Genomic DNA, 24,379 nt, shown 5'->3' on the forward strand with positions numbered 1-24,379 from the left:
TCTTCCAGACTATCCTCAACATCTATGTAAAATTTCATCGAAATCTGTTCAGCCGTTTAGGCTACAAACTCTAACAAACAAACATCCAAAGTTTTACGAAATGTTATAAATTTTTTTATAATACAGATGAAGCGGTACGGGAACAGCTAATAAACTGAAATTAAATAAAAAAAAAAAAAATTTAATACTTTTAGCGGTAAATATAAAAATTACCGACGGTTGTTATTTTACGGTAACACATCCGTCACGTCATAAACTTCAAAGAAAAAGTTACTACTTGAATACTAAAGTGAATTATGTCGTAAAACGGAATCAAATCTGAAGGGGGTTTTATGTGAATTACTTATTTCAGACGCTAAAGGACACTACGTGAGGGGTCAAATGTTGCAACTACCTTTACTGTTATCCCATAAAAATGCAATTTTATTGATAACATTCAGAGCATGCGTCCACCACTAAATTATCGCAATTTGATTCCTATGAGCTTATATGGAGGTGCACTACTCGATTTTAATTGTGTAACTAAACAGTTGGCTGCGAAACAATCGAGAATCGCACAACAGTTATGCGATAGTTTAGTCCAAGGTGTGCGGCCGCTCTTAAATTACAGATAATTTGGAAACTCGACTTGTTTGTTTTTATACGAAATACTAGCTTTTGTCCGCGACTCCGTCCGCATCATCATCATCATCATCAACTTGCCCTTATCCCTTATGGAGGATCGGCACAGTATGCGCTGCTCTTCCATACATCTCTATCAGCCGTCATATCTGGATCCACTCCTTTCTTAAGCATATCCTCTTTCACACAATCCATCCATACTTTCTTCGGTCTTCCTCTTCCTTTGTAGCCATCCACATTCATTAACACTTTCAGGTTTATGTCCCCATCTCGTCGCATAACATGTGGATACCACGCTAACCTTTTGATTCTCAATTTCTCCGAATAAAAAAAACAAAACAAAAGTAAATAGCCTACGTGTTCTTCCAGACTATAGTCTACTTATATGCCAAATTTCATCGAGATCCGTTCAGTTTAGGCTACAAACTTTAACAAACATCCATCTACACTTTCGCATTTATAATATTAGTAAGAAGTAACATTAGTAGCATCAAACGTGTTAATAATTGACTACGTCATTTGTAGATAATTATGAGGCAAAAAAATGGTAATTTATTACCCATAACTATGAAAGACAAAAATTTTTATAATTAAAGGGGAACAAATTAACATAACAGTTCGAATTATAAAATACGAGCTGTTGCCCGCAACTTCGTCCGCGTGGTATTAGAAAACATACGAACTATATAAATTACAAAAGCTACGTATCCCGGGAACTGGACATTTCTCGGGGATGAAGCTTATCCCATGTGTACTCAAGACTTTGTTTTATATCTGTGACAAATTTCAATAAGATATGTTGAACCGTTGCAGAATGATCGAGTAAACATTAAAAAACTTAATTAATAATTCCCACAGGAATCGTAACTATTCTCGGGATAAAAAGTAGCCTATGTGTTCTTCCAGATTATGCTCTAAACCTGTGCCAAATTTCATGAAGATCCGTTCAGCCGCTTAGGCTACAAACGCTAACAAACATCCATCCATCCATCCATCCATCTAAACTTTCGCATTTATAATATTAGTAAGAAGTAAGATTACCGGATTATGTTGTAACTACTTTAAAAACCTGACTATAATCTCACGAAAAAAATAATAACGAACACTGTGAGTTGTCAAATCTATACTATATCTGTAATATCTTTACTATTATAATAAAGCGTAAACACACACTTCTTTGTTGCCTAAGATGTCAGTGATTACAGCATATTTTTGAATAAATCTTTTTTTAATAAAAAGCCCTAAACTTACGTCACGCTTTAGGCTATATATTTTCACGCCATTAAACTTAGGAGGTAAATATTTCGGATAAAAACCCTAATGTGGGAAAGAGATTATAAGTTGCCAACATCAAGGAAGCGAGATTGTCAACTTTTGTCATATCATGTCATTTTGACATTTGCAATTGATAATTTGACACATGTAAATAATGAAATAAAATTTTCATAATTTCATGCGGATGAAGTTGTACTCAGCTATTCCTATCCTATATAAGAGTTATGTACCGACTTACGTGCCAACTCAAATAATACATACAAAGCCGGGTAACAATTAAAATATACCTTTAATAAGTTTAATTTCTTCCTCAGTAAAAGGAGGTAATCTTGACCGCGGATGACCTTCTTGCTTGCTCTTTTCCGCGATTAGTTTTTCTATCTGTGGCGGCCATCCACCCTCTTTTGAATAGATAGCGTGAGAGTACATTCCAGTCTGTGAAAAATATTTTAATAGATAATACTGTCTGTTTATTTTATCAGATGTACAACGACCACTGATTTGTATAAATGGATAGGCGATTGTTTGCAAATAATAATTTTTAATACCAGTTTAATCTATGACCTCTTAGTACTAAAAATGTTCACTGCAACTATCAAAATGCGCCAAAATGGCGAAATAGGATAGAGAAAAATACTGCTGTTATAGCCTATCCATTTATAGAGTCGGTGACATCAACATTCTATCTCTGTTCTTTGAAAATAATCTTTTGAATTTGTACCATATATTGTCTAACTAGTTCCGCCAAATCTTCGTATTCGCTTGAGGCGCCCTCTGACCAGAACAACTGGTTTGTGATCCCGGCTTTACCTGTCAAAGCAAATTATGTAATTAATGGCAAGAACCTTGCAAAATCTACTTGGGCAGGCGCACATCTTTAACTAAAATATCGCACAACTGTTATACGATCGTCAATTGTGTCACAGCCGCAACTGTTTAGTTGCAAAACTAAAAATCGAGTAGTGTGGGCACCTCCATATAAGCTCATAGGAATCAAAGCGAGACTAAACAGTTGTGCGATAGTTGTACGCACGCTCTTAGTATTGGTTTTAACTCTACTAGCGGCCTGGTCGAGATATCTACGACGCCCCCTTTTATACCAGCTTTAGGGTTAACAGACTTAAGTAATCTTTCTGTTCAGGGTCCTGGGAGGTCGACGAACGACCTACCCTTACGCCGACACTGATCGACCACAAATTGAGTTACAATAACAAGTGGAATGACCAACTACCTTTTTGTTTGTTAAATCTTTTAAGAACACTAACGTTATCTTCAGACTGTCCTCATTTTTTTCAACATGCCTTAGTCCCTATTGAGGGATCGGAACATTACTGCTACATACTTTTCTATCAGCCGTCATATCTTTATTCACTCCCTTAAGCATATCCTCTGTCATATAATCCATACTTTGTTTGGTCTTTCTCTACCTTTGTAGCCATCAATATTTATTTATGTAATCTTTATCTCTCCGCATAATATACCACGCTATTCTTCAGTCTGTCTTACCACTCTTACCTAACCTTAAAATGTTGTTATAAGAAATAAACAAACCATGATATTTAGGCTTGAATTCCTCATCATATATCCTCCAAGCTTTAGCATGCGCTAATAAAATATTCTTATTGCATATATAATTCCCGAACTCCGGATCTTTGACACCGGGAGCGAATAATCCAGTATTATATGACACATCGCAAACGACAATTGGCTCGTTTATTGTCACCCAAGTTTTTACTCGATCACCGAATAATTTGTACGCTATTCTTGCGTAGTCAGCAAACCAATCTGCTATGTAAGGGTTTGCCCAGCCACCTAAAAAAATGAAAAAACAATTAAATAAGGATTATCTAAATATTATTGACCATAAAATTAAATTGTAGTGTGCAAATGTGTTTTGCTCCTTGTTAAAAAAATAGCAATTATTTGTATTGATAGAATTGCAAATTGGAAGCAAACATTTCTTGATTTTATTTCTAGAAGTAATTTACCTAAGTCTTGTAATCTTTGTGGCAAGTCCCAATGGTAGAGCGTGACTACAGGCTGTATGCCTTTCTCTAGCAGACCATTGATTAGTTTGTTATAATAAGCTTTGCCGTCTTCACTTATTCTTTCACTTGTACCCGTTGGCAGGAGTCTTGGCCATGATATTGAGAATCTACAAATAATAATAATCAATAAATAATTGCGTGTTGTTTTTACGAAAATGCCTGAGAAAATAAAACATCTGTTTAATTTCTTGTGTAAATGCTTTTACATAAATCTCGATAAGATATTTAGTGTCACATTTTTCTGCGTTTTTAGTATTAGTTATTAAAATTAGTGTTTATAATTATTGAGAATTCCGTTTTACGTAATATTATCGGTAATTAATAAGTAGGTATACGAAATTGTATTAACGAATTTAAAAGAAAAAAAATAAAGTTTTCCTGCATTATTTTTTACGTTTGCCGAATTGATGTAATATGAATAATATTTCATTCGTTTTCATATAAAAATGATCAAAAAACGTTATCAAGGAAACTGTAAAATGTTCGTTGCCGTCAGTTAAAATTAATGACTGCAAAAAAAATCGTACGGTAAACTGTGTATTTATTGCTAACAAAATAACGTTTTATATGCAAAACGTATTTTTGGAGTAGAATAAAAAGAATTTTCGCAAATTTTCGTTAATTTTAATTACTCGAGATATTTAAAAACGTTTTTCTGTGTAACAATTAATTGTTATTCATTGAAATCCAATGATTATTCATAAGATTGGATTAAAATGTCTATAAAAAATATACTTATCTGATTGTTATAATTTAAAATTAATATAATTTTGTATGTAACAATTTACAGTTTGTGATGATATTTCAAAATTCAAATAAATCATTATTTTACTAGATTTAATCATTTGATTCATAGATTGATATATTTTTACAGTATATCGTGACAAACTAGCAAGAAACCACCGGAATTGGAGACCTTCCTTCATCAGCTTTCCTGATAAAACATACATAACAGGCTAGTATTAGGCAACCCGGTTACAACATGTTTAAAAAAAATGTGCTCTATAATGTTATGTAGGTTGAATTGGCTACGAAACAATCGACAATCGCAACAGCTGTGCGAAAGTTTAGTCAACGGTGTGCGGCTCTCTAAAGCGACCGCTGCCCATAGACATACGTCTTCGTCTATACCTTCGCTAAATCAATACAGGAAGATTATTTCCTTCAAACGATTAGTTAAGTATTAGTCCATCAAACACGAAAAATGGTAGAAAAATGAATCACCTGTAGAAATCCAAACCTAGTTCCGAAGCGATTTTGACATCTTCGTGCCAATTGTGGTAGGAGTCGCAGGCGACGTCGCCATTGCTGCCGTCAGTAATTCCGGCAGGATTATTGTGCACAAATCTATCCCAGATGTTTTCACCTTTATCTGAAAAGGTAAGTATAAAGTAATACTTAATGTTAGTGGCGCAGTAGATAACAAATGGACTTTAATCTGCAGGTAGATTCCGTCATGTATTAATGTGTTTTCCTATTTTCGATCTCCATTGTTAAAAAAACCGATACCCAACCGTGTAATGGTACAACACTAGACCTGCGGAAATATCGACGTTGACGTCCCCTCCCTATAACAGCTGTCATAATCAATTTAAAGTTTTAAAAATAAGCGCGCCAACAATTGTTACAGTTATATTTTTGACATAGAATATGTTTGTCTCTACATTTGTCCTTTGTTTTTACGATTAAACAAAATCATCGTGATGCAACCTGCATATCCACGTAATTATTCACATAACTTACTTGTTTATTTTTTTGTTCTTTTTTCCTTATTAGAACTGTCAGGAATTTCAAACTTAAGTTTTACTCAAAACATAACACTTATGAATCACTAGGTAATGATGAAATTACTAGAAACTTCGGAAACCCCGCATTAGTATGCACTCACCGCTGACATTCCAAGCACCCTCTATTTGATAGGAAGAAGTCGCGGCGCCCCATTTGAAGCCGGGAGGGAATTTACGAAGTTCCCCAAATACCACGCTAACTAGCACGCTGTAATAAAAATATGTTAATATTATTCTTATGTATAATGTTCTTCACCTAATATCAACGGCGGATCCAGGGGGGGGGGCATGAGGGTCATGACCCCACCCCCGAGCTTTTGATTTGACCACGACTATGTGAACTCGCCCCCCACTGGCGCCAAAGCAGGATTCGCCCTTGCCTAACATGCGAAAGTTTAAATGGATGGATAGATATTAGAGTTTGTAGCCTAAACTGTTGAATGAATGTCGATGAAATTTGGCTGTAGAGCATAGGCTACCTCTTTTAATTCTTTTATTCCACGCGGACAAAGTCGCGAGCAACAGCTATTAAATAGTGTTTGCAGTGGCGTTAGTGAAGGGCGTTGGGCGTCCGCCCAGGGCGTTGGGCGTCCGCCCAGGGCGTTGGGCGTCCGCCCAGGGCGTCTGACGAGAGGGGCGTCAAGTTGTGAATTAATCTCATATAACACATTGAACCCCCACGTCTTTGTAAAGAGAGCATCACGCTCAGAGAAGCATGACGCCCTCTTTTCGCTGAGCCCTCGTTCAGATGCTCGCCCCCCCCTCCGGACGCCCGTGGGATTTATAATGTGCTGACATTTGTCCTTCTGCCTCTTATTGTCCTATGTCCCCGAAGTGGTGCAGTGGGCGTCCGCAGTGAGCCGCCAGCTCGCTCTATCCTAGGCCCTGTCGTTTGTTTCGGGCCATGACAACCCGATTATCTACCTATTACGTTGTTACTAACTATGACTGATAAAATTTTTTGATAATATGAAATGTAACTATACTATGATTTAAAGTTTTATCATTGTTTTGGTGCTTTTATCGACGTTGTAATCATTTTTATCTACTTTGGTAGAATCAATAACCACCCAGTTAGCTATGATTTATATTTGAATAGCTTTCGCACGCGACCCTATCCGTCATACCTATGTGTTCTTACTTATTATTCTCTTCACTTATGCCGAATTTCATCCAGTTCCTTTCAGCAGTTTAGGCTACAAACTCTAGCAAACATCCATTCATCTAAACTTTCGCATTTATTATTTTACTTTGATTACATATTTTTACTTATCAGAATGGAAGGAAATGTTCCAAGAAAGTGGGACAGTAGCGTTAGTTTAGGGCGTTCGACAAAAAGGGGCGCTAATCTGTGAATTACAAATCTTACGTCACCCTGTTTTAACTCCCCCAAAGGTATGGTAAGTTATTAGGGCGGCATAGAAATCACGCCCAGGGCGGAATTGAAGAAGAAAAATAAATTTTCATCATTATCATGAATCCAATTCAAAAACATGAATTAAGAGAGAATTAAAGAACGTAATAAAGAAATTGACGAACAAAAATTGAGATTCATGGATTGTTGAAAAAGCAAAATACAGTAGCGGAAAATTTTACGCATTTCGAAAAACATAGAACACAAAAATGTCACGTTTATCACATTTCAAGTAACGAAGTCTTTTATAACTGTCTCATGTTTATCACTAGGGAAATAACTTACCAGAAAGCGACCGCCCGCAATGCTCCCATTTTGTACACTAATTTAAATACTTATCAGACAGAACTTCTCAGCTCATAGGATGCAACCTTTTGGAACTAAACGAACGTTCTGCGCAGTAGCGTCAGCACAACAAATACAAAAACACTATAAAAAAACTATAATAAAAAAAATAAGAAACAAAAAAATCTCGTCTACTCTAATAATCCTCAAAAACATTAAGAATAGATTTAGAAATGAAAAAAAAGTAGTCACTAGTTTTCACCATTGTTTTTGAATTTCAGTTTTAAAGGCCGCAACAATATCTTATAACCTTATTTTATGACACTCTTGAGAAGAAGACGAAACCAATGTCACTTTATTCGTAAAAATAGGTTCAATAATTTAAACTGTAGGCCGTAACAATGGAATTTACATACATACAATCCCATATATAAAAGGAAACTGTAAAATATTACCCTTTTGGTCAGTCGGGTACTTCGATCATCAGTAATTAGTTATATTTGCTTGAAGGTGGGGTAAGCTGTATAATTGTATTGCTCATTTCGCCTTCTGCTTAAAAATTAAGGAAAATAGCCCACTTGTCAAAATCAGTTTAGTCTACTAAAATAATATAACAGCAATTTTCCTTTGCGGAGATATTCCAAATAGTAAGTTTCGCCCGCGATTACGTCCGCATGGAATTAAAAAAAATCTAAAGTGTGTAGACAATGCGTTCTTCTTCACAATCCTCTACGTATAAACCAAATTTCATCGAAATCCGTTCAGCCGTTTAGGCTACAAAATCATACTACATCACATCATACAATATACAATCTACAAACATCCATTCGTCCATCTAAACTTTCGTATTTATAACAGTGTGAAGTGTGATTTAACATTTTCCATAAACAATGTACACAAAACATTGAGACAGTACAATTGGCAATAGGTACCCACGATTTGATGCAAGTCAGAAAACGCGGGTAGTTGTTTCTATGCTAACCTTACTTTTGGAACCCATTTGATTATCTTTGACAGTTCTATTTAATTCTGATTACGAATTGGTATTATCTTTTGTGACATATGGGTATTGAAAAAATACAACAAATGTTAGATAAAATTTTTGTTAGTAGTCATATATCGTAATGTTGATAACATAGAACTACTAGTTGTTGCCCGCGACTTCGTCCGCGTGGTATTAGCAAACATACGAACTATATAAATAACAAAAAAATACGTAACCCTCGGGAACTGGACATTTCTCGGAGACGAACCTTATGTGTACTCCAGACATTGTTTTATATCTGTGCCAAATTTCAATAATATATGTGGAACCGTTGCACAATGATCGAGTAAATATTAAAAAGCTAAATTAATCCTACGGGAACCGTAACTGTTCCTGTGATAAATGGTAGCCTATGTGTTCTTTCTTACCATCCTCTACATCTACACCAAATTTCATCGAAATCCGTTCAGCCGTTTAGGCTACAAACGCTAACAAACATCCATCCATCGTAACTTTCGCATTTATAATATTTATATCTATAAGATTATTAATAAGATTACTAGGCAAATCGTTCAGGGAGACAAAGTTATATAGAGAACACGTTCGACAAGGTTTTGCAATAAAACATGCCATAGTAAGGCATAACATTGGACTTATGTATGTTTAATAAAGTTATTATTACTTGACCGATATGGTTTTAATTATGGATTGTTTGTGTAACTACAGAGATTTCATCAAGTAGTATTTAAATATTGTCTTAATTACAAACATCTATAGAACTTAATGAAGGAAACAGGCATTTTACTCTTATTAAGAGTTTTTTATCGAGTAAGAAAAATACCTGTTTAAACAAACAATTTGAATGGCTTGATCAAGTTTTCTTGCGCAATGTTTAGTATTCAGCCAAGGTGAGTAAAATATGGGGGCCGCTGCCAATCCTATAGATTCTTAAATTGTAAAATATATGTAAAATTTAACAGTGGTACAGCCCGCTTTAACATCTTCGCACAAATGGGTCGGCTCGCCCGGTGTAATACCATGACCTCACAGAAAACAGGCGTGAAGTGGAAGCAATCCCGTGTTTCGTCTGATGAGTGTAGTGCCGGAGGCCTAATGTTAATCCCTTTCCTTTTCCACCCTTTTCTTAAGAGGAAAGAATGGGAAGAAAAGTAGATTTGACGGCGGAGGAGACGCATAGAAGGGCAAATGTCCCCTTCATTTGCGTCTCCTACTCCGTCAATTAAGGGCAGGCAACGCATCTGCAATTGCAGATGTTTATGGGCAGCGCTCGCTTTCCATTTCGGTGGATTCAGGTGGTCGCTTGCTCGTTTACCACCTTATAATATAAAAAAAAGTATAAAGTTTCCCTACAGACTCAATACCTACATAGATAACTCAAAAATGACATACAAGTTGTTAATTAAAGTTATACCACATGTTGACAATCTCTTTGAAATGATAAAAAAAAAGATTATTGTCACTAAGACTAATCGGCCTGTCGCCCCTGAACCATCAGCTAACGACACCCATGTAACCAGTTATTGTTTTTCAAGCTTGTTTTGTTAAATGTAATAGCTTTATTTTGCTTACAGTACTGTACAATGAATCAGTAAGGCCCAATCAGTTATTTTTGGATTTTATTGCAACGTTCAGCGGTGATTTCACGTCCAGCAATCAATTGTAAAGTCGCGCCAAATTGCATATCGCACTGATTCATTCACATCACGTAAGTATAGCTTTTACCATAAGTGCCAAGTTTATCAAGAAAATACGAGACATGTTTAATGCTAATTGCATTTTAACAGCATATAAATATTTTATACCAGCACGACGAACTTTCTTTGTAATCATTTTTAAATATTAGTTAAAAAGTAAAGGTAAAGTATAACCATCATTTAATAAATGCTGTTAAACAGTTTTATTTGTTTGCTTTTATAGGAAGTAGAAAAAGATTTGGAAGATTGGAATTAAATGTGACGAAAATCGAATTTATAAATATCTTCGGCTGAGCTATCGAAAAATATTAAAAATAGGTTTTGATTTAAAAAAAAATATTGTTTTTGTCCAAAAACCGTGTACCTAAATACTCATAAAAAACTAATTTTGTAAATCAATTTGACATTGACAAATCTATGTGTCATCTAAATGTCATAAACATGTCATCGAACTCGAACGAAACGAAATACGTGAATTTTATTTAATTTCATCATCCCAACAATAATATACCATATGTACAATTTCTCCGCAAGTTAAAAGGAAGTTATTAAAGACTTATTAAGAATGCTTGAAATAGAATTCGCGTAGTTAACAAATAAGAAATAGTGCGAAGTTAAAATGTCTAAAATAAAGAAATTATCAGGCTCTTTCCGCTATACGCAATGGGATCCGTGTCTGATCGTGTCTCAAATAGTGGCAATGCAGTTCCTACTCTACCTTACGTTGTGCCTTTTGGTCGCAGTGATGCAAGATTTGACGGGATCCACACGGACGTTGGATCACATATTTCAATACCATGTTAGTATTTTTCATAATATTATTTGTCGTATGCTCCTTTCACTAAGGTTTTAGACATACTGCGCTTGAAAAAATTGTACATATAGTGGTTATGGGATATCTATATAAGAAAAACACATCTGCCCTGCGTAACATAACAGACAAAGATCCATCCTTTCATATTTTTAATATAGTTTGTTTATACTGTTTTAGGAGATTCATGTAAGAGATGCAGAGGGCCGCTCAGTGATAATTGCCTTTGGTTTTAATGCAGTAATTGGTGCATTTTTACTATGGAATGTTGTTGGAAGAACAAAGCTGTGCCTTGACTTTAGGTAAGGTAAACTATAATTTGCTTTATTTGTCTTTTTTTATCTGTTTAAAATACTTAAAATCTAGTTAAAATTAGTTTTATTAGAGGGTTAAAAATTTGACAATCAGTCAGACCCAATAAATAATATGGTAATTTGACATCATGATAGTCCTCATGTTATAGAAAATTTGGCAACTAAGACCACTGATACACCTCCTTTGTTGTTTTGTTGCTTGTCTTTAAAATTAATAAAATATTATTCTACATAATGGAATAAAAAACAAGTCACAAGCCTATGTTTTATTCAAGACTATCCTCTATGTCTCTGTCAAATTTCATCAAGATCTATCCAGCAGTTTAAGCTACACACTAACAAACATCTATCTAAACTTCCGCATTTATGATATTAATGAGCTTTGTTACCACAGATATAAAAAAATGAAGTCATCTATCACATTCCCATGTGCATCTACGTTCTACCAGCTATCATTTAGTCACCCGTTCCATAGGTAGTGGTCCGGTCGCCATTTTGACAGCACGGAATTAAAAAAAAGTAGGCTATAATATCCCCGTCTATGTCAGCTAAAATGAAAGTCCCGTCGAAATCAGCCCAACCGATTCAGAGATTATCAGGGAACTAACGCGGCTTGCGGACAGATAGACAAAAAATTTTTAAATGCGATTTTCGCGTCGCAACGCAAATACATCATCTTACCGAAATCTGGAATTTTTCCTTTGATATTATAGACACTCCAAATTTATTACTTTACTAATATAAATGCGAAAGTTTAGATGGATGTTTGTTAGAGTTTGTAGCCTAAATGGCTGAGTGGATTTCGATGATATTTGGTATAGATATAGAGGATTGTCTGGAAGAGCGTGTCAGGAGCGTCGGTGGCTCAGTGGTTTGAACACTTGACTTGTAATCTACAGGTCTTGGGTTCGAATCCCGCCATGTACCAATGTGATTTTCGATTTTTCGAATTTTCATATGTACATAATTTACCCGACGTTCTTACCGTGAAGGAAAACATCGTGATGCAACTGCACATATTGGCGAAGAAATTAAAAGATATGTATGAAGTCAACCAACCCGCACTGGGGCAGCGTGGTTGACTATGGCCTAGTCACCCCATATTAGGGTAGGCTCCGAGCCCCTCGATGGGGACGTATAGTGAGCTGGTGATGAGGTCTGGAAGAACACATAGGCCACTCACTTTTGAGTTTTTTAATTCCACGCGGATGGAGGCGCGGGCGAACGCTAGTTTTATTATATGTATAGATAATATAATTAAATTGTTTCCAGTTGCACATTCCACGGCTTACATTTAATAGCCTGTTGGATATACAATGGAACATTTCCGACTACATTTTCATGGTGGAGTTTGAACATAGCGTGTGCTGCCGTCACCTGTGTTATGGGAGAATTCCTATGTATAAGGTCGGAATTACAAGCGATACCTCTTACAGGTATGGGATCTAAGGTAGATTTATGAAAATCGGCTATTTTAGTAAGTGTGTTATCTTTTGTGACATTGGATACTACAAGTTGCTGAACTGATTTTGTAGGGAAGTGTAAAAAATTGTTCAAAACAATCACTGCGGTTTAGCGAGTTTAATTTTTATCTATATGGCATTGAAAGTGTTAACCTTTGCAGTGTGATAATCTTGACTTCAATTGTTGGAAACTTATTTGGATTACACTTGTGGCCAAAGTTAATGATCCACTAGTATATGCCCTGATTTTATTGCATTAAAAAACACTAATATACGAAAATTGTCACTCCATAAGGATCTATAACATTTACAAGTATAGCACAGGGTTAAATTGGCTTAGTTAAAATGCTCCAAACTGCAATATACTAAGTGATAGATTTGGCTTGAAAATGTTTTTGCTAATTTTCTTTTTTAAAGTGCTATTTCAGGAAAATTGTTATAGTTGTAACTTAGGACCAAAGGTGGTTATAACTTTAAGTGTAAGCAAAATTGTTAAAATAATTATTGCTAGATGAAAAAATACAATATTAAAAAATCACACCAAATTATTTTGCTAATAAGTGTGCAAATTAAGAGTAAAGCCCTGAATTAAAATTAATAATGATTTAAATAAATTATTCTGATGTTATTCTATTCCATTTCTTGTTTATTGCTCTCCCACAGCGGATTGGGCCAGTGTCAAGTGTTTGTGGTTTTATTCTAATTTGGGAGAAACTAAACTTATGTTAAATTAAAAGCAATAAATATATATAACCGGATTAATTATAGAATATGCAAATAAAAGAAATTGTTCTATGAAAATGTTTATTTTCAAAATTAATTAATGAACTAATTATTAATTGCTTGATAAATAATTAATAAGTAATTAAATTAATTATTCAATAATGTTCATAACCTTTCTACAACAAAACACCCAAACAGAACTATTTCAATTTTAAGGTCAAGTGGAAAGTATTTTTATATGGGTGTTTTAATGTTTTTTTTTTTTTCGGATGACAAAAACTAGTTTTACAGCCAAGTAATTTTTTTTATTAAGTTAAAAGTCGTCAAACCATTTGTTTTGTAATTAACTAGTGTAAGATTGTTTTGGGTTGTGTTCCACTTAACTAAATTATTTTTAGAACATAAAAAATTAAATGTATGTTCTTACATTTTTTCTTGTTTTCTTGCTTTTTACATACAAAATTATTATTCAAAATTACACATTGTGAATATATTTTAAATAACATAAGTATTAAGTTAACATATAGCTTTTCGTTTTTTCCTGCTTTTTTAATATATCCATTGTCTTTATTATATATTTTCTTTTAATATTCGCTAACCTTGATGAAGCATAAATTATTGTTATTATTTTAATTGATTCTTATATTATGTAAGTACCATCAACTATTGTATTTAAATATTCTGTGATTAAGATAGATTTATTTAATAATTTTGTAATTATTGTAAATAAATATTTAATTATATTAATTGTCTATTTTTTTTATCTCAAATTAAACAATAATCATACAATTAGCCGTAACAATTTTTCTTACATAATTACTTTTGACTTGTATCATGACAACTTAAGCTATAAATAACTTAAGTAAGCTTTAAGCATTCTAATACATTGGGTATTGTATCACTTTTATGTTTGCACAACATTCTTAGAAGGTTTAATTTTTTCTCGTTGGTTTTAGATGATTCTAACTCATAAAGTGTGCAAAGGTTTATCAATAGGCTTTCATTGAGGCCTCTCTCGGGGTCGGAGTTGATGGCCTTTTGTAATACAGCGATGGCTTCCTTCAAGCGACCCATGTAGAGAAGACAGACGGATAAATTATTGGCAACCTGTAGAAGATTCAAGTGAATTATATGCATAGATCTCGATAAGTAATAGTTTAAAGTACATTTTCTAGAATGCAAAGTTTAACAATCGTTGTGTTTAATGAGTTTTTTGCCCTTCTCTTATGGAGGATCGGCACAAAATGTGCTGCTCTTCCATACATTTAAATGATTTCACAATGAAATGTTTACATACAGTTTAAATAGCATAGTTTCATATTTAATTATTCAATATTTGACAATTGGTACAACTTTACACATACAAAAGATTTCACAGTTAACTGACGAGTGAGGTACACACAACGGCGGATTCAGCGGGGGGGTCACGGGGGTCACCCTGAGCTGGATGGTCAAGTATACTAATACACTAATAATTACATATTTTGTGAAGCTCTTGACTTGACCACGACTATGTGACCCCCCCCCCTCCCTGGCGCCAAAGCTGGATCCTCCCTTGGGTGCACCGGTAGAGGTAGACCTATCATAGATACAGATGGATTGCGTGGATCATGCATCAAGAAGGGAGAGTTGACTGAGATGACGGATGATAGAGTTATTTGGAGGAAAACCTGTTGCCCCGAACATACAGGAGTAGGAAAAGTGAGTTCATAGTTACCATAATATTTGTAGGCTCCTGTTCCGCAGCTCTAGCGAAGTTATTATATGCATCTTGGTACTTCCCGTACGCGATATCGATCAGTCCCAAGTCTACATACTCCCTCACATCTGGCGTTGGACATCTAACATAAAGGGTGTTTAAAGTTTTATTAATTAAATTATTCACTTGATTAATTAAAATAATTAATTGACTGATTAAATTAACTAAGCATATATTTATTTGCTAATAAGTCTGCGTGTAATTAAAACAAACAAGTAGCATATGTGTTCTCCTAGCCTTTGCTTTATTTTTGCCAAATTTCATCGAGATCCATTCAACAGATAAGGCTACAAACTCTAACAAACATCCATCCATCTAAATTTCTTCAATTATAATATTAGTAAGAAGACAGAGGTATACTAACATGAGAAATTATAATATACACGTATTTTTTTCACACAAAACAACAATAAATAATATTTAAATAACAATAGAAGGCAATGTTTTTTTTTTCATAATTGTAATTAATCAATACTAATATAAAGAGGACAGATTTGTATTTTTGTATGTATTGAAATAACTTAAAAACTTCTTGGCCAATTTAATACATTCTTTCACCAATAAATAGCTAGGTTATCACCAAGTAAAGACTGTATTTATTACATTTTTTCCGCGCGGACTAATACGCGAAGCTAGTAACCAATAATTAGGAATAACTTACAATTGATGTCTCGTCTCTCTAGCATCTTCTAGATGTAGCATAGCAGCTTTCAGATGGCCAGCCAGCAGCCACAGGCGGCAGAGCGCGCTCGCCAGCGCCCTCTTCTGTGCTGCTGAGGGAGCTTGCTTGTGAAGAGATACCAATATCTTACTCGCTAAACGATAGTCCTGTAATAATTAAATTATTTTTAATCGATTTTCAAAAGGCGAAAGTTTGCAATTCGATCGATATTTTTTATGAATAGAATAACTGTCATTTGTTTTGTCAAATGTGCAGTGGTTTTTGAGTTTCTCAAAAAAAAGTGTACCAAGAGACGGAAATGTTTGTCTTAAAGTCCGTTTTCTTTTTTTTTATTAGATGATAGCAACTACTTTTTCTATTTTAAAATTATATTTTACTAGCTGTTCCCGTGTGGCTTCATCCGCATGAAATTATGGAAATTTTATTTTATTGTTTACATTTGTCAAATTATCAATAAAAATGTCGTAAAAATATATAGCGTAACGTAAGTGTAGGGCTTTTTATTAAAAAAAGAATTATTCAAAAATATGGTGTAATTGCTGTCATCTTAGGCAACAAAGAAGTGTGTGTTTACGCTTTATTACAATAGTATAGATTAGTTTGATAACACACAATTAGCACGACTTTTTTTTATAAAGCCTGGTTGTTTTGATATAACGGTACAATATTTAAATTCATCTATCCATTAAAGTAAAACCACATAACAGAAAATACAAAAAAACGTGTCATTTTAATGCAATATTTTATAATAAGTTCTCACCTTTAGGGCAATCGCACAATTAACTATAGAATGCAACACTCTAGTTTGTCTGCCAGTCCACAATCTGACTGATTCCATTTTATCCTGCTCCGTTATAGTTCCTGAACCATCTTCTGTCTTCCCTTGCTGGAGATTTGATAACATCTGGAAATAAAAATGTTTTCATATATTAAAATGAATAGATAGGTAATTAAAAAACTAAATAGTGTTTCAAGTTTCAAGTAGTCATTAAAAAATGTTATCTTATTTGTAACTTGATCGCGACTTCGTAAGCGTGAATTTTTTTTCTTTTAATTACTGGTAGCCTTCTAACAATGAAATCGGCCCAGTAACTTAGAATTATTTCAATATATACAAATATACAAATATCTCCTCCTCCTTTAATCAATATAATATTGAAATAGATTAAATTAATTAATGAAATAATTATTAATTAATTAATTAACTGAATAAATTATTTTACCTGCTGTATAATATCCAACATAATGTAAAGACGATCAGCTGCCTCCTCCGGTTTTCCCACGTGTCCTGGCAACTCAGCGATTAGAAGTCGCAAGGAAAAAGGTACTAAAGAACCAGTTCGATTCTCATATGCCTCCGGATAAAACTGAAAATAAGAAGACATCAATTTATTCATAACAAATACTTAAAGAATTAATTAACCATACCAACTTAAAATATATTTACTGTCATATACAAATGTATTTCGTAGTTAAGTCAACTATACATTTGACAAGATTTATCATACTTAATTTACTCAGAGAATCTGTCTGTATTTCCGAGGTATTAGCACAGTGACAACTTAACTGAGTCATATTAAAATTAAATTTTTATTACAATTAAAATTACATATGTGTGGAAACCCGGAAAAGTAGAGTAAAGAGTATGCAATGGAAATAAATATATTATGTAACTAAACGAGTAAAGAGACTACCTTTAAGCACTTCGTTTCGTAACTTACAATTCACAGACATCATAGTTTTAATAGAATTTGTTGTTTAAGTGTGTACTTATTTAAGACGCTGTGCGGTTACGAAGGGAATTTTGTATGGTCAGAAATGTTACCATGCATCGGAGATTGTTAACAATACATTATAGTAATATTAATAATTTATGTTATGCGGCGAGAAATTGGAGACATAAACCAGAAAGTGTTAAGATTGAATGTGGATGGCTACAAAGGTAAAGGAAGACAGAAGAAAGTATGGATGGATTGTGTGAAAGAGGATATGCTTAAGGAAGTGGATTCAGATATGACGGCTGATAGAGATGTATGGAAGAGCACATACTGTGCCGACCCTCAGTAAGGGATAAGGGCAAGTTGATGATAGGTTTTACTTATAATTTATTATTATTAATTTATAATATACAATATCACATACCTGATAAAACATATCCGGTTTACTGAGATCTCCAAATGGTTCAGCCTCTTCGAGTAGTGGCTCGTGCAGTTTTATTCTCAGCATGACCGCGAACCTCGTCAGCCAAAGCTGCAGCGAGCGGGGAGTGTGCTTTGTTGGACGGTGCATACGACCCACCCCTAGTTTAATCATCAATTCATCACCAAACCACCCTTGTCACAAAGAGTCGGCTCAGTGCTATTGGTCCATACATTTCTATTCTGTATCTATACTGTAATAAGCACTTAGCTGTGTAAAGGCCTTATCCATTCAGCATAGCAAACTTAGTTAAAAAAAATCTTGAAAGTTATGATTTTTTTATTGATGCTTATTATTGTGTATTTGTATATTTTTTGTTGTCGTTTGTAAAACTTTCTTTTCCTCCGTCATTATTTTTGTCAACTGTGTTATTAAGTGTATGATGTTTGCCTTCTGAATGGATTAAATCACTCCACTAAGCATATCCTCTTTCACACAATCTATACTTTGGTATTTATTATTAATATCAGAATCAATAAAAAAAGTTATTTTATCATCATTATTATATTAATAGTTAGTAATATAGCGTTTTATAAACGAGAAGGGGACAAACGAAATTCGGGAACAAAGACCCCGAAAAATCCGCAACAATAGAGAAACTATATGAAGACAATCTAAAATTGCCAAAGTTACAAAGGAAAGCTAGATAGATAAGCAGGGGAGGAGACCTTTATGACCATGTTTTAATGAACTGTTGATCATTACCTTGTCCAGCAGCTGATAACAATGTAGCAGTTAGATTAACGGCCGCTCTGAGGTATCCTGTGCGAAGCAGTTCTCTCAAGCCGGCCTCATCCCTGCTGACATGCTCCGCGCGCACCACGCCGCGACTACCCGCAGAACTGACGCCAAGGTACTTCACTGCCACTTCTTGTAGTGCATCTGCCTGGTTAATTATTAATCAATTGATTAAATTATTAATTAGTTGGTTTAATAATTAGTTAATTAAATTATAAATTATGATTGTAACTACTTTTAGCAATTAATATAATTGTAACAAGAATAAATAACTTGAAACACTCAGACATACTGCTCCCGCCTGAATGGTGCACTATTCCAATACATCTGAATGACATTAACAGCTGACATAGGGACAGGACATATATGCCAATATTCTAGTGTTGCTTCAATCCTCCAACACAGTAATGATTTCTTTCTCAATACTACATATCTGTCTTCTATCAATAATGTTGACATTGGAAATGGATGGGTTTCTATTTGATTTATTTTAAGAAAATCTTACCAATTCTTCTTCCAGGACCAAACCTGGCATAGTAAGTACTTCTCGCTCAGGAAAGAATGATCCAGCGGGCGATGATTGAGCCTGGCGTGAAATGGAAATACATAAAAAAAAACAAAAATTGGTTTGAAGCAATTACTTTTCCAAACAATTTAGACACAAAAACTCTCTTTCCACTTATTTAGGAACACAATGAGGACTAAAATTAATGAAATCATCTAGCATACATTGATTTCGTTTTTGCTTACCTTTAACAAAGTTTTCTTAGCTTCTTCATTAGGTATCCACGCATCTCTGCGTCTGTCAGCTTCCTTATCCACAGGTTGGTTCTGAAAACATTATTTATTAATCATGAACTTTATTATTTCCATCAACAATATCATGTAATAGCATATCTTGTGTATAGTTGGTAACATGTAGACATTAAACTGTTAAAATGAAGCCAAAACATTAGAAACCTTGTGCCAAAATTTTAAGATAATGCTGCGGAGATGATGGTTAACACAAAGTAACTGACTAGACTGAGATGGTCTTCTAAAGGAGGGATTTCTTTCACAAAGTACATCATACTATATTTCTAACATTTTTATAAAGCTATTATATCATTTGTTATCTTAATTTTACAATATGACTTTATTTTAATATAACAATGTTTACAAGATCAAAATGTGAAATAGTAACTCTTGCGCGCAATTTCATGTGTAAAATTTTAAAATACATCCTGTTACTCTCTGATAACATAGCCTTTTCAAGGTGACAGAATTTTTAAAATCAGTCCAGTACTTTTGGAGTTATTTCAGTACATACTAAATTCCAAAAATACATATTATTATAGCTTATAGCTGCTGTATAAATTTAATGTTTGTTGTTTAACATAATACACGAAACATCGTACACTACACGTACCTTAATACTCAATCCATCTATTGCTTCAGTGATTAAAGCTGGTGGGACTGCGATAGTACTCTTACTGGATCCCAATTGGGGTTCAGGCCCAATAGTATCAAAGAATGTTGAAGGATCTGGCAGACTGGTAGCAGGGATAGGCGTAGACCCACTAACAGTAGGTAAAACTGTCCCAAAAGTAAGCTCCTGGGTCACTTTAGTCTGCGCAAACGATGTAGTTACATTCTGTGTGAAAATATTCGTCGTCTTAGTTGTATTGGCTGTAATAATACACATATATTAATTAAGAATATTTAGAACTATACTAGCAATCAAATAAATTGTAAAAACCTTCGTTTTCTCCCAAATAAACACTTTGAATCATCTCAGACGGCGATGTTCCGATTTCGTCGAAAAACTGAGATGCGGGCGGCACCTCGGAACTCTTGAAGTATTGACTTAACGAGGGCTTGTTATCCATAATTATTATTCACATTAGTTTTTTCTCGATCAACATTGATAAGAATTAATTAACAGAGTATAATTTTATAAACAAAGCTAATTTAAATGTCAATCTAAGACTGACAAATAGCTGTCATGTGTCATGAAATCAGAAATCAATAAAATTATAATTTCAGGAAAGTAATTATAAACAGATCATAATTTAACTCAAATACCTTGAGCACAAGAGAATAATTATTAATCAAAATTCTGACCATATTATTTAGAAATCGCCGATTTTTACAAATTTTCCTTAAAAATCTAATTTGAAAGCCTGTGGTTACGAATAGTGACATCTATGAACGAATTGTCAAAAATCTTGTCAGATTAAAAATTTACAAAAAATACGATCGCATTAAAAACACCCACTTAATCTCAAGGAGGTTTTTAACAACTTTTCTTATCAGCTGCAGAAAGTTTTGCTGTTTGTTATTATAACACGACGCAGGTGTGTTGCTTGTTACTTATTACTTACGTAGTTTACATAAAATGGAGAACGTTGACCATCCTTTCTTGTACATTTGGTCGAATGTATGTTGTAGTTTATTTCTTGTTATATGTCGTGTTTATTTTAATAAAATGATGTTATATTAAAGTGTTATTAAATGAGTTTTTGTCCAATCCAGGCACAAATGACGAATCAAACTTCCCCGGTTGAGGAGCAAGAGAAATTGCTAGATGAGGCGTTGAATATTGTCAAAGTCCAGGTAAACAAGTATTATAATTTTATCATAAAAACAATATTGAAGTGTCTAAAAGCTTTTTTTGCCTCTAATTGTCAACTATCCAACTTAATAGTATGTTTAAATGTATGTTTTTATTGTAGGCATTTCAGATGAAGAGATGCCTGGACAAATCCAAGCAAATGGATGCCCTAAAGCACGCATCCACTATGCTGGGAGAGCTGAGGACATCTGTATTATCACCTAAAAGCTATTATGAACTTTGTATCCTTTAAAAACAAAAGCACAATACAAACTATGCATCAATTTACACTGGACAATCTCTTACTAAAATACAAGAAATGTAGCCTATGTTACTCACTAATAACAGTTTTTTTAATGAGACATTTTTGAAATCGGCCGAGTAGTTTTTAAGTTATTATAGTAAATATCTATCTATCTTTTGTGTTAATGACGTTTCCTTAGAGACTTTGCCAATGTCAAGTATATATGATACTCTAAGACAACCACAATATATATACAGGAGCCAGTTGGAAAAACAACAGACAATCTACAGCTTAATATTATTATGGTTTATTAAAAATGGATGGTATTAGTGAAAATGGATTCTGTATGTAAAAGAAAATCTTGATGTATTTATTTGCATTAGTGGTAAATATGAAATCTTAATAAGAAAATTATGTATATCTGCTATTTTTTACTCTAAGTAATGTTTGAAACAACAAATATTCAAGACATAAGTGTTATAAAATGTGCTTTTTTTTCATTTTTTTAATTCTTGTTCGGAGTTTAATCTAGATATGTTCAAACATTTTTGAGATTCATCCATTTATCTAATATAGTAGTAAAAACATTAATTTTATTTAAACTCCTTAACATATAATCAGATATGGCAATAACAGATGAGCTCCGACATTTGGAGTTGTACTTATTGGAAGAGTTTCAAAAAGGCAGGAAGGTTGCAGACTTGTATGAACTAGTACAGTACGCTGGGAACATTGTGCCGCGGCTGTATTTATTGATTACAGTCGGATTGGTCTATATCAAGACTAATACTAACTTACGGAGAGATCTACTCAAGGTAAATTATTGTGTTTTTTAATAATATAAGGTGGCAAACGAGCAAGCGGCCTGAATCCATCGAAATGGAAAGCGACCGCGGCCTATAACATCCGCAATTGCAGATGCGTTGCCTACTCTTAATTGACGTAGGAGACTCACATAAAGAGGATATTTCCCCGTCTTATGCATCTCCTCTCTGTCTGTCTAATATCCACTTTTCCTTCCAACCCTTTCCTCTCAAGAAAAGGGTGGAAAGGGAAAGAGACTATAATTAGCCCTCCTGCATCACACACATCTGACGAAACGCCTGATTTCTGTGTGGTCGTGGTATTGCACCGGGCGGCGCCCATTCTTACGAAGATGTTAAAGCAGGCACTACCACTGTTCAATATTTAGTAACATAACAAATAAGCCCGAATCCGAAATGGCGAATATAGTATAGTCATATAGTAGGAACAATTCCGTGTTTCGTCTGTTGAGAGCTTGCAGGAAGCCTAATTAAAGTCCCTTTCTCTTCTCAACCTCTCCTTATAATCGAGTGGAAAGGGAAAGGGACTAAAATTAGCTCTCTGGCACACAATAATACTAAGTTGTAGTAGAAATTAAGTAGACAGCGTTCAACAAAACCAATAACATTTTTTTTGCACCTTTACTTGAAATAAATTAGGAACATGCATTTTTTTTAAATCTCAGATCTTAAAGTGAATTTGCTAGATTGCACAATTTTACTGTTAATTTCGAGGTTTTTAAATGACTTTTTAAATTTCCAGGATTTAGTTGAAATGTGCCGTGGTGTTCAACATCCCTTACGAGGACTGTTTCTAAGGAATTACCTTTTGCAGTGCACTCGGAATGTACTTCCAGATACAATTGAGGCCCAGAATGATAATGAAGGGACTGTAAGTTTACGGTTTATTTACTAATATATAGTCTATTGGATTTTTTTAAATGCTTATGAACTTACGGATATTTATAAATAATGCGGTAATCCATTTAGTTTCTTACCTTATTAACTAATACTTCCTATGTTTTGTTTAGTAGTGTAAGCTAGGAAATAGTGTTTTCTTTATTAAAATTATGGATTTAATCTAGAAGTTTTTGCTACTCTTAAGGCTTGTCCCACTACTGGCTGATAGAGGCTCAGATAGCTTAAAACTGATGTCACTGTCCGATATTTCCATCACATATTTTACATGTTCGATTGTTATCAGAAAATGTATAATTTGGTTGGATAAGCCCTTACTGTCCTCTACTTTGACTGTCCACTTACCTGGCAAGTAATAACTTTAATACGTAGTAAGTTTATTTTCACAAAGTCATGTTATTCTACTGACTGAAATTTTATATTTAGTTTTTTTTTTTGGTAATCTGCCGTCAGTTTAAAATTTTAATTGTTCTTTTTTTCTTTTGAAGGTGCGTGACGCGATCGATTTTGTTCTGATGAATTTCGCTGAAATGAACAAACTCTGGGTGCGGATGCAACATCAGGGGCACTCTAGGTAAGTTTTGATGCTTGTTTTATATTTTTCTATATTCCTATAGTTAATTTATTTCTTTAAGATGGCTGTTGCAAATAATTGACAAAATGAATTAGTAGACCAATTAAGAAAAAATAAGTTCTATCCGAGTTTTTTCCATTAAACGGAATAATCAGATTTTTTTGATTTAATTTTGTCTATGGATAGGGGTTGCTAGTTACATGACATCGTGGCTCTAAAAAAAGGTGCTTTTTCGAACTGCCATAGTTTTTTTAAGTCGAGAATGTTTTTCGGCCTTAAGGGCCTGTCCCACTACTGGCTGATTGAGACTCAGATAGCTTAAAAATTACGTCATTGTCAGATAGGGAATAAAATACGATATTTTTATCACATATTTTACACATTGGATGGTAATTAATTTACAATTTGGTGGGACACAACCTAAATCT

The 24,379-nt window shown here is 34.0% G+C and overlaps 4 protein-coding genes across 4 annotated transcripts in view; 2 read left to right on the top strand and 2 right to left on the bottom strand.

Moving 5' to 3' along the window:
- Positions 1-7,532, bottom strand: part of LOC106102807 (myrosinase 1-like) — a 10,743-nt gene extending 3,211 nt beyond the window's left edge. Inside the window, exons 1-7 of the mRNA XM_013282392.1 lie at positions 7,431-7,532; positions 5,833-5,939; positions 5,169-5,316; positions 3,885-4,051; positions 3,448-3,708; positions 2,618-2,706; positions 2,184-2,331 (exon numbers count right to left, since the gene is read on the bottom strand). Of these exons, the coding sequence (XP_013137846.1) occupies positions 2,184-2,331; positions 2,618-2,706; positions 3,448-3,708; positions 3,885-4,051; positions 5,169-5,316; positions 5,833-5,939; positions 7,431-7,459 (949 nt within the window). The 5' untranslated portion in view covers positions 7,460-7,532. The remainder of the gene's footprint in view (positions 1-2,183; positions 2,332-2,617; positions 2,707-3,447; positions 3,709-3,884; positions 4,052-5,168; positions 5,317-5,832; positions 5,940-7,430) is intronic.
- A 3,029-nt stretch (positions 7,533-10,561) lies between these two features.
- LOC106102838 (protein SYS1 homolog) lies at positions 10,562-13,454 on the top strand. The gene is made up of 3 exons (XM_013282431.1): positions 10,562-10,929; positions 11,122-11,243; positions 12,528-13,454. Exons 1-3 carry the CDS (start codon positions 10,750-10,752, stop codon positions 12,715-12,717), a joined length of 492 nt encoding a protein of 163 aa, XP_013137885.1. The 5' UTR covers positions 10,562-10,749; the 3' UTR covers positions 12,718-13,454.
- Positions 13,455-14,202: 748 nt separating this feature from the next.
- Positions 14,203-20,769, bottom strand: LOC106102831. Its single transcript, XM_013282422.1, has 11 exons — positions 20,558-20,769; positions 20,228-20,487; positions 19,570-19,650; positions 19,325-19,405; positions 18,787-18,967; positions 18,025-18,182; positions 17,106-17,249; positions 16,643-16,786; positions 15,862-16,028; positions 15,159-15,282; positions 14,203-14,548 (listed from the first exon to the last, which is right to left on the bottom strand). Exons 1-11 carry the CDS (start codon positions 20,685-20,687, stop codon positions 14,300-14,302), a joined length of 1,719 nt encoding a protein of 572 aa, XP_013137876.1. The 5' UTR covers positions 20,688-20,769; the 3' UTR covers positions 14,203-14,299.
- A 382-nt stretch (positions 20,770-21,151) lies between these two features.
- LOC106102839 (vacuolar protein sorting-associated protein 35) overlaps positions 21,152-24,379 on the top strand; it is a 16,035-nt gene continuing 12,807 nt past the window's right edge. Inside the window, 6 exon segments of the mRNA XM_013282433.1 lie at positions 21,152-21,238; positions 21,334-21,414; positions 21,534-21,654; positions 22,278-22,471; positions 23,223-23,351; positions 23,866-23,951. Of these exon segments, the coding sequence (XP_013137887.1) occupies positions 21,197-21,238; positions 21,334-21,414; positions 21,534-21,654; positions 22,278-22,471; positions 23,223-23,351; positions 23,866-23,951 (653 nt within the window). The 5' untranslated portion in view covers positions 21,152-21,196.

This window comes from Papilio polytes, unplaced genomic scaffold (assembly GCF_000836215.1).
Source record: "Papilio polytes unplaced genomic scaffold, Ppol_1.0 DF823901.1, whole genome shotgun sequence".
Classification (NCBI taxonomy): Eukaryota; Metazoa; Arthropoda; class Insecta; order Lepidoptera; family Papilionidae; genus Papilio; species Papilio polytes.

What these genes read in the sequence shown, in the direction of transcription:
- LOC106102838 (XM_013282431.1), top strand. Translation starts at nt 10,750, where the DNA reads ATGTCTAAAATAAAGAAATTATCAGGCTCTTTCCGCTATACGCAATGG. An exon ending in ATCACATATTTCAATACCAT is followed by an intron (nt 10,930 to 11,121) that starts GTTAGTATTTTT and finishes ATACTGTTTTAG; the next exon opens with GAGATTCATGTAAGAGATGC. An exon ending in AAGCTGTGCCTTGACTTTAG is followed by an intron (nt 11,244 to 12,527) that starts GTAAGGTAAACT and finishes AATTGTTTCCAG; the next exon opens with TTGCACATTCCACGGCTTAC.
- LOC106102831 (XM_013282422.1), bottom strand. Translation starts at nt 20,687, where the DNA reads ATGGATAACAAGCCCTCGTTAAGTCAATACTTCAAGAGTTCCGAGGTG. An exon ending in ATTGTGCGATTGCCCTAAAG is followed by an intron (nt 16,029 to 16,642) that starts GTGAGAACTTAT and finishes TAATTATTACAG; the next exon opens with GACTATCGTTTAGCGAGTAA. An exon ending in AGGAGCCTACAAATATTATG is followed by an intron (nt 14,549 to 15,158) that starts GTAACTATGAAC and finishes AATCTTCTACAG; the next exon opens with GTTGCCAATAATTTATCCGT.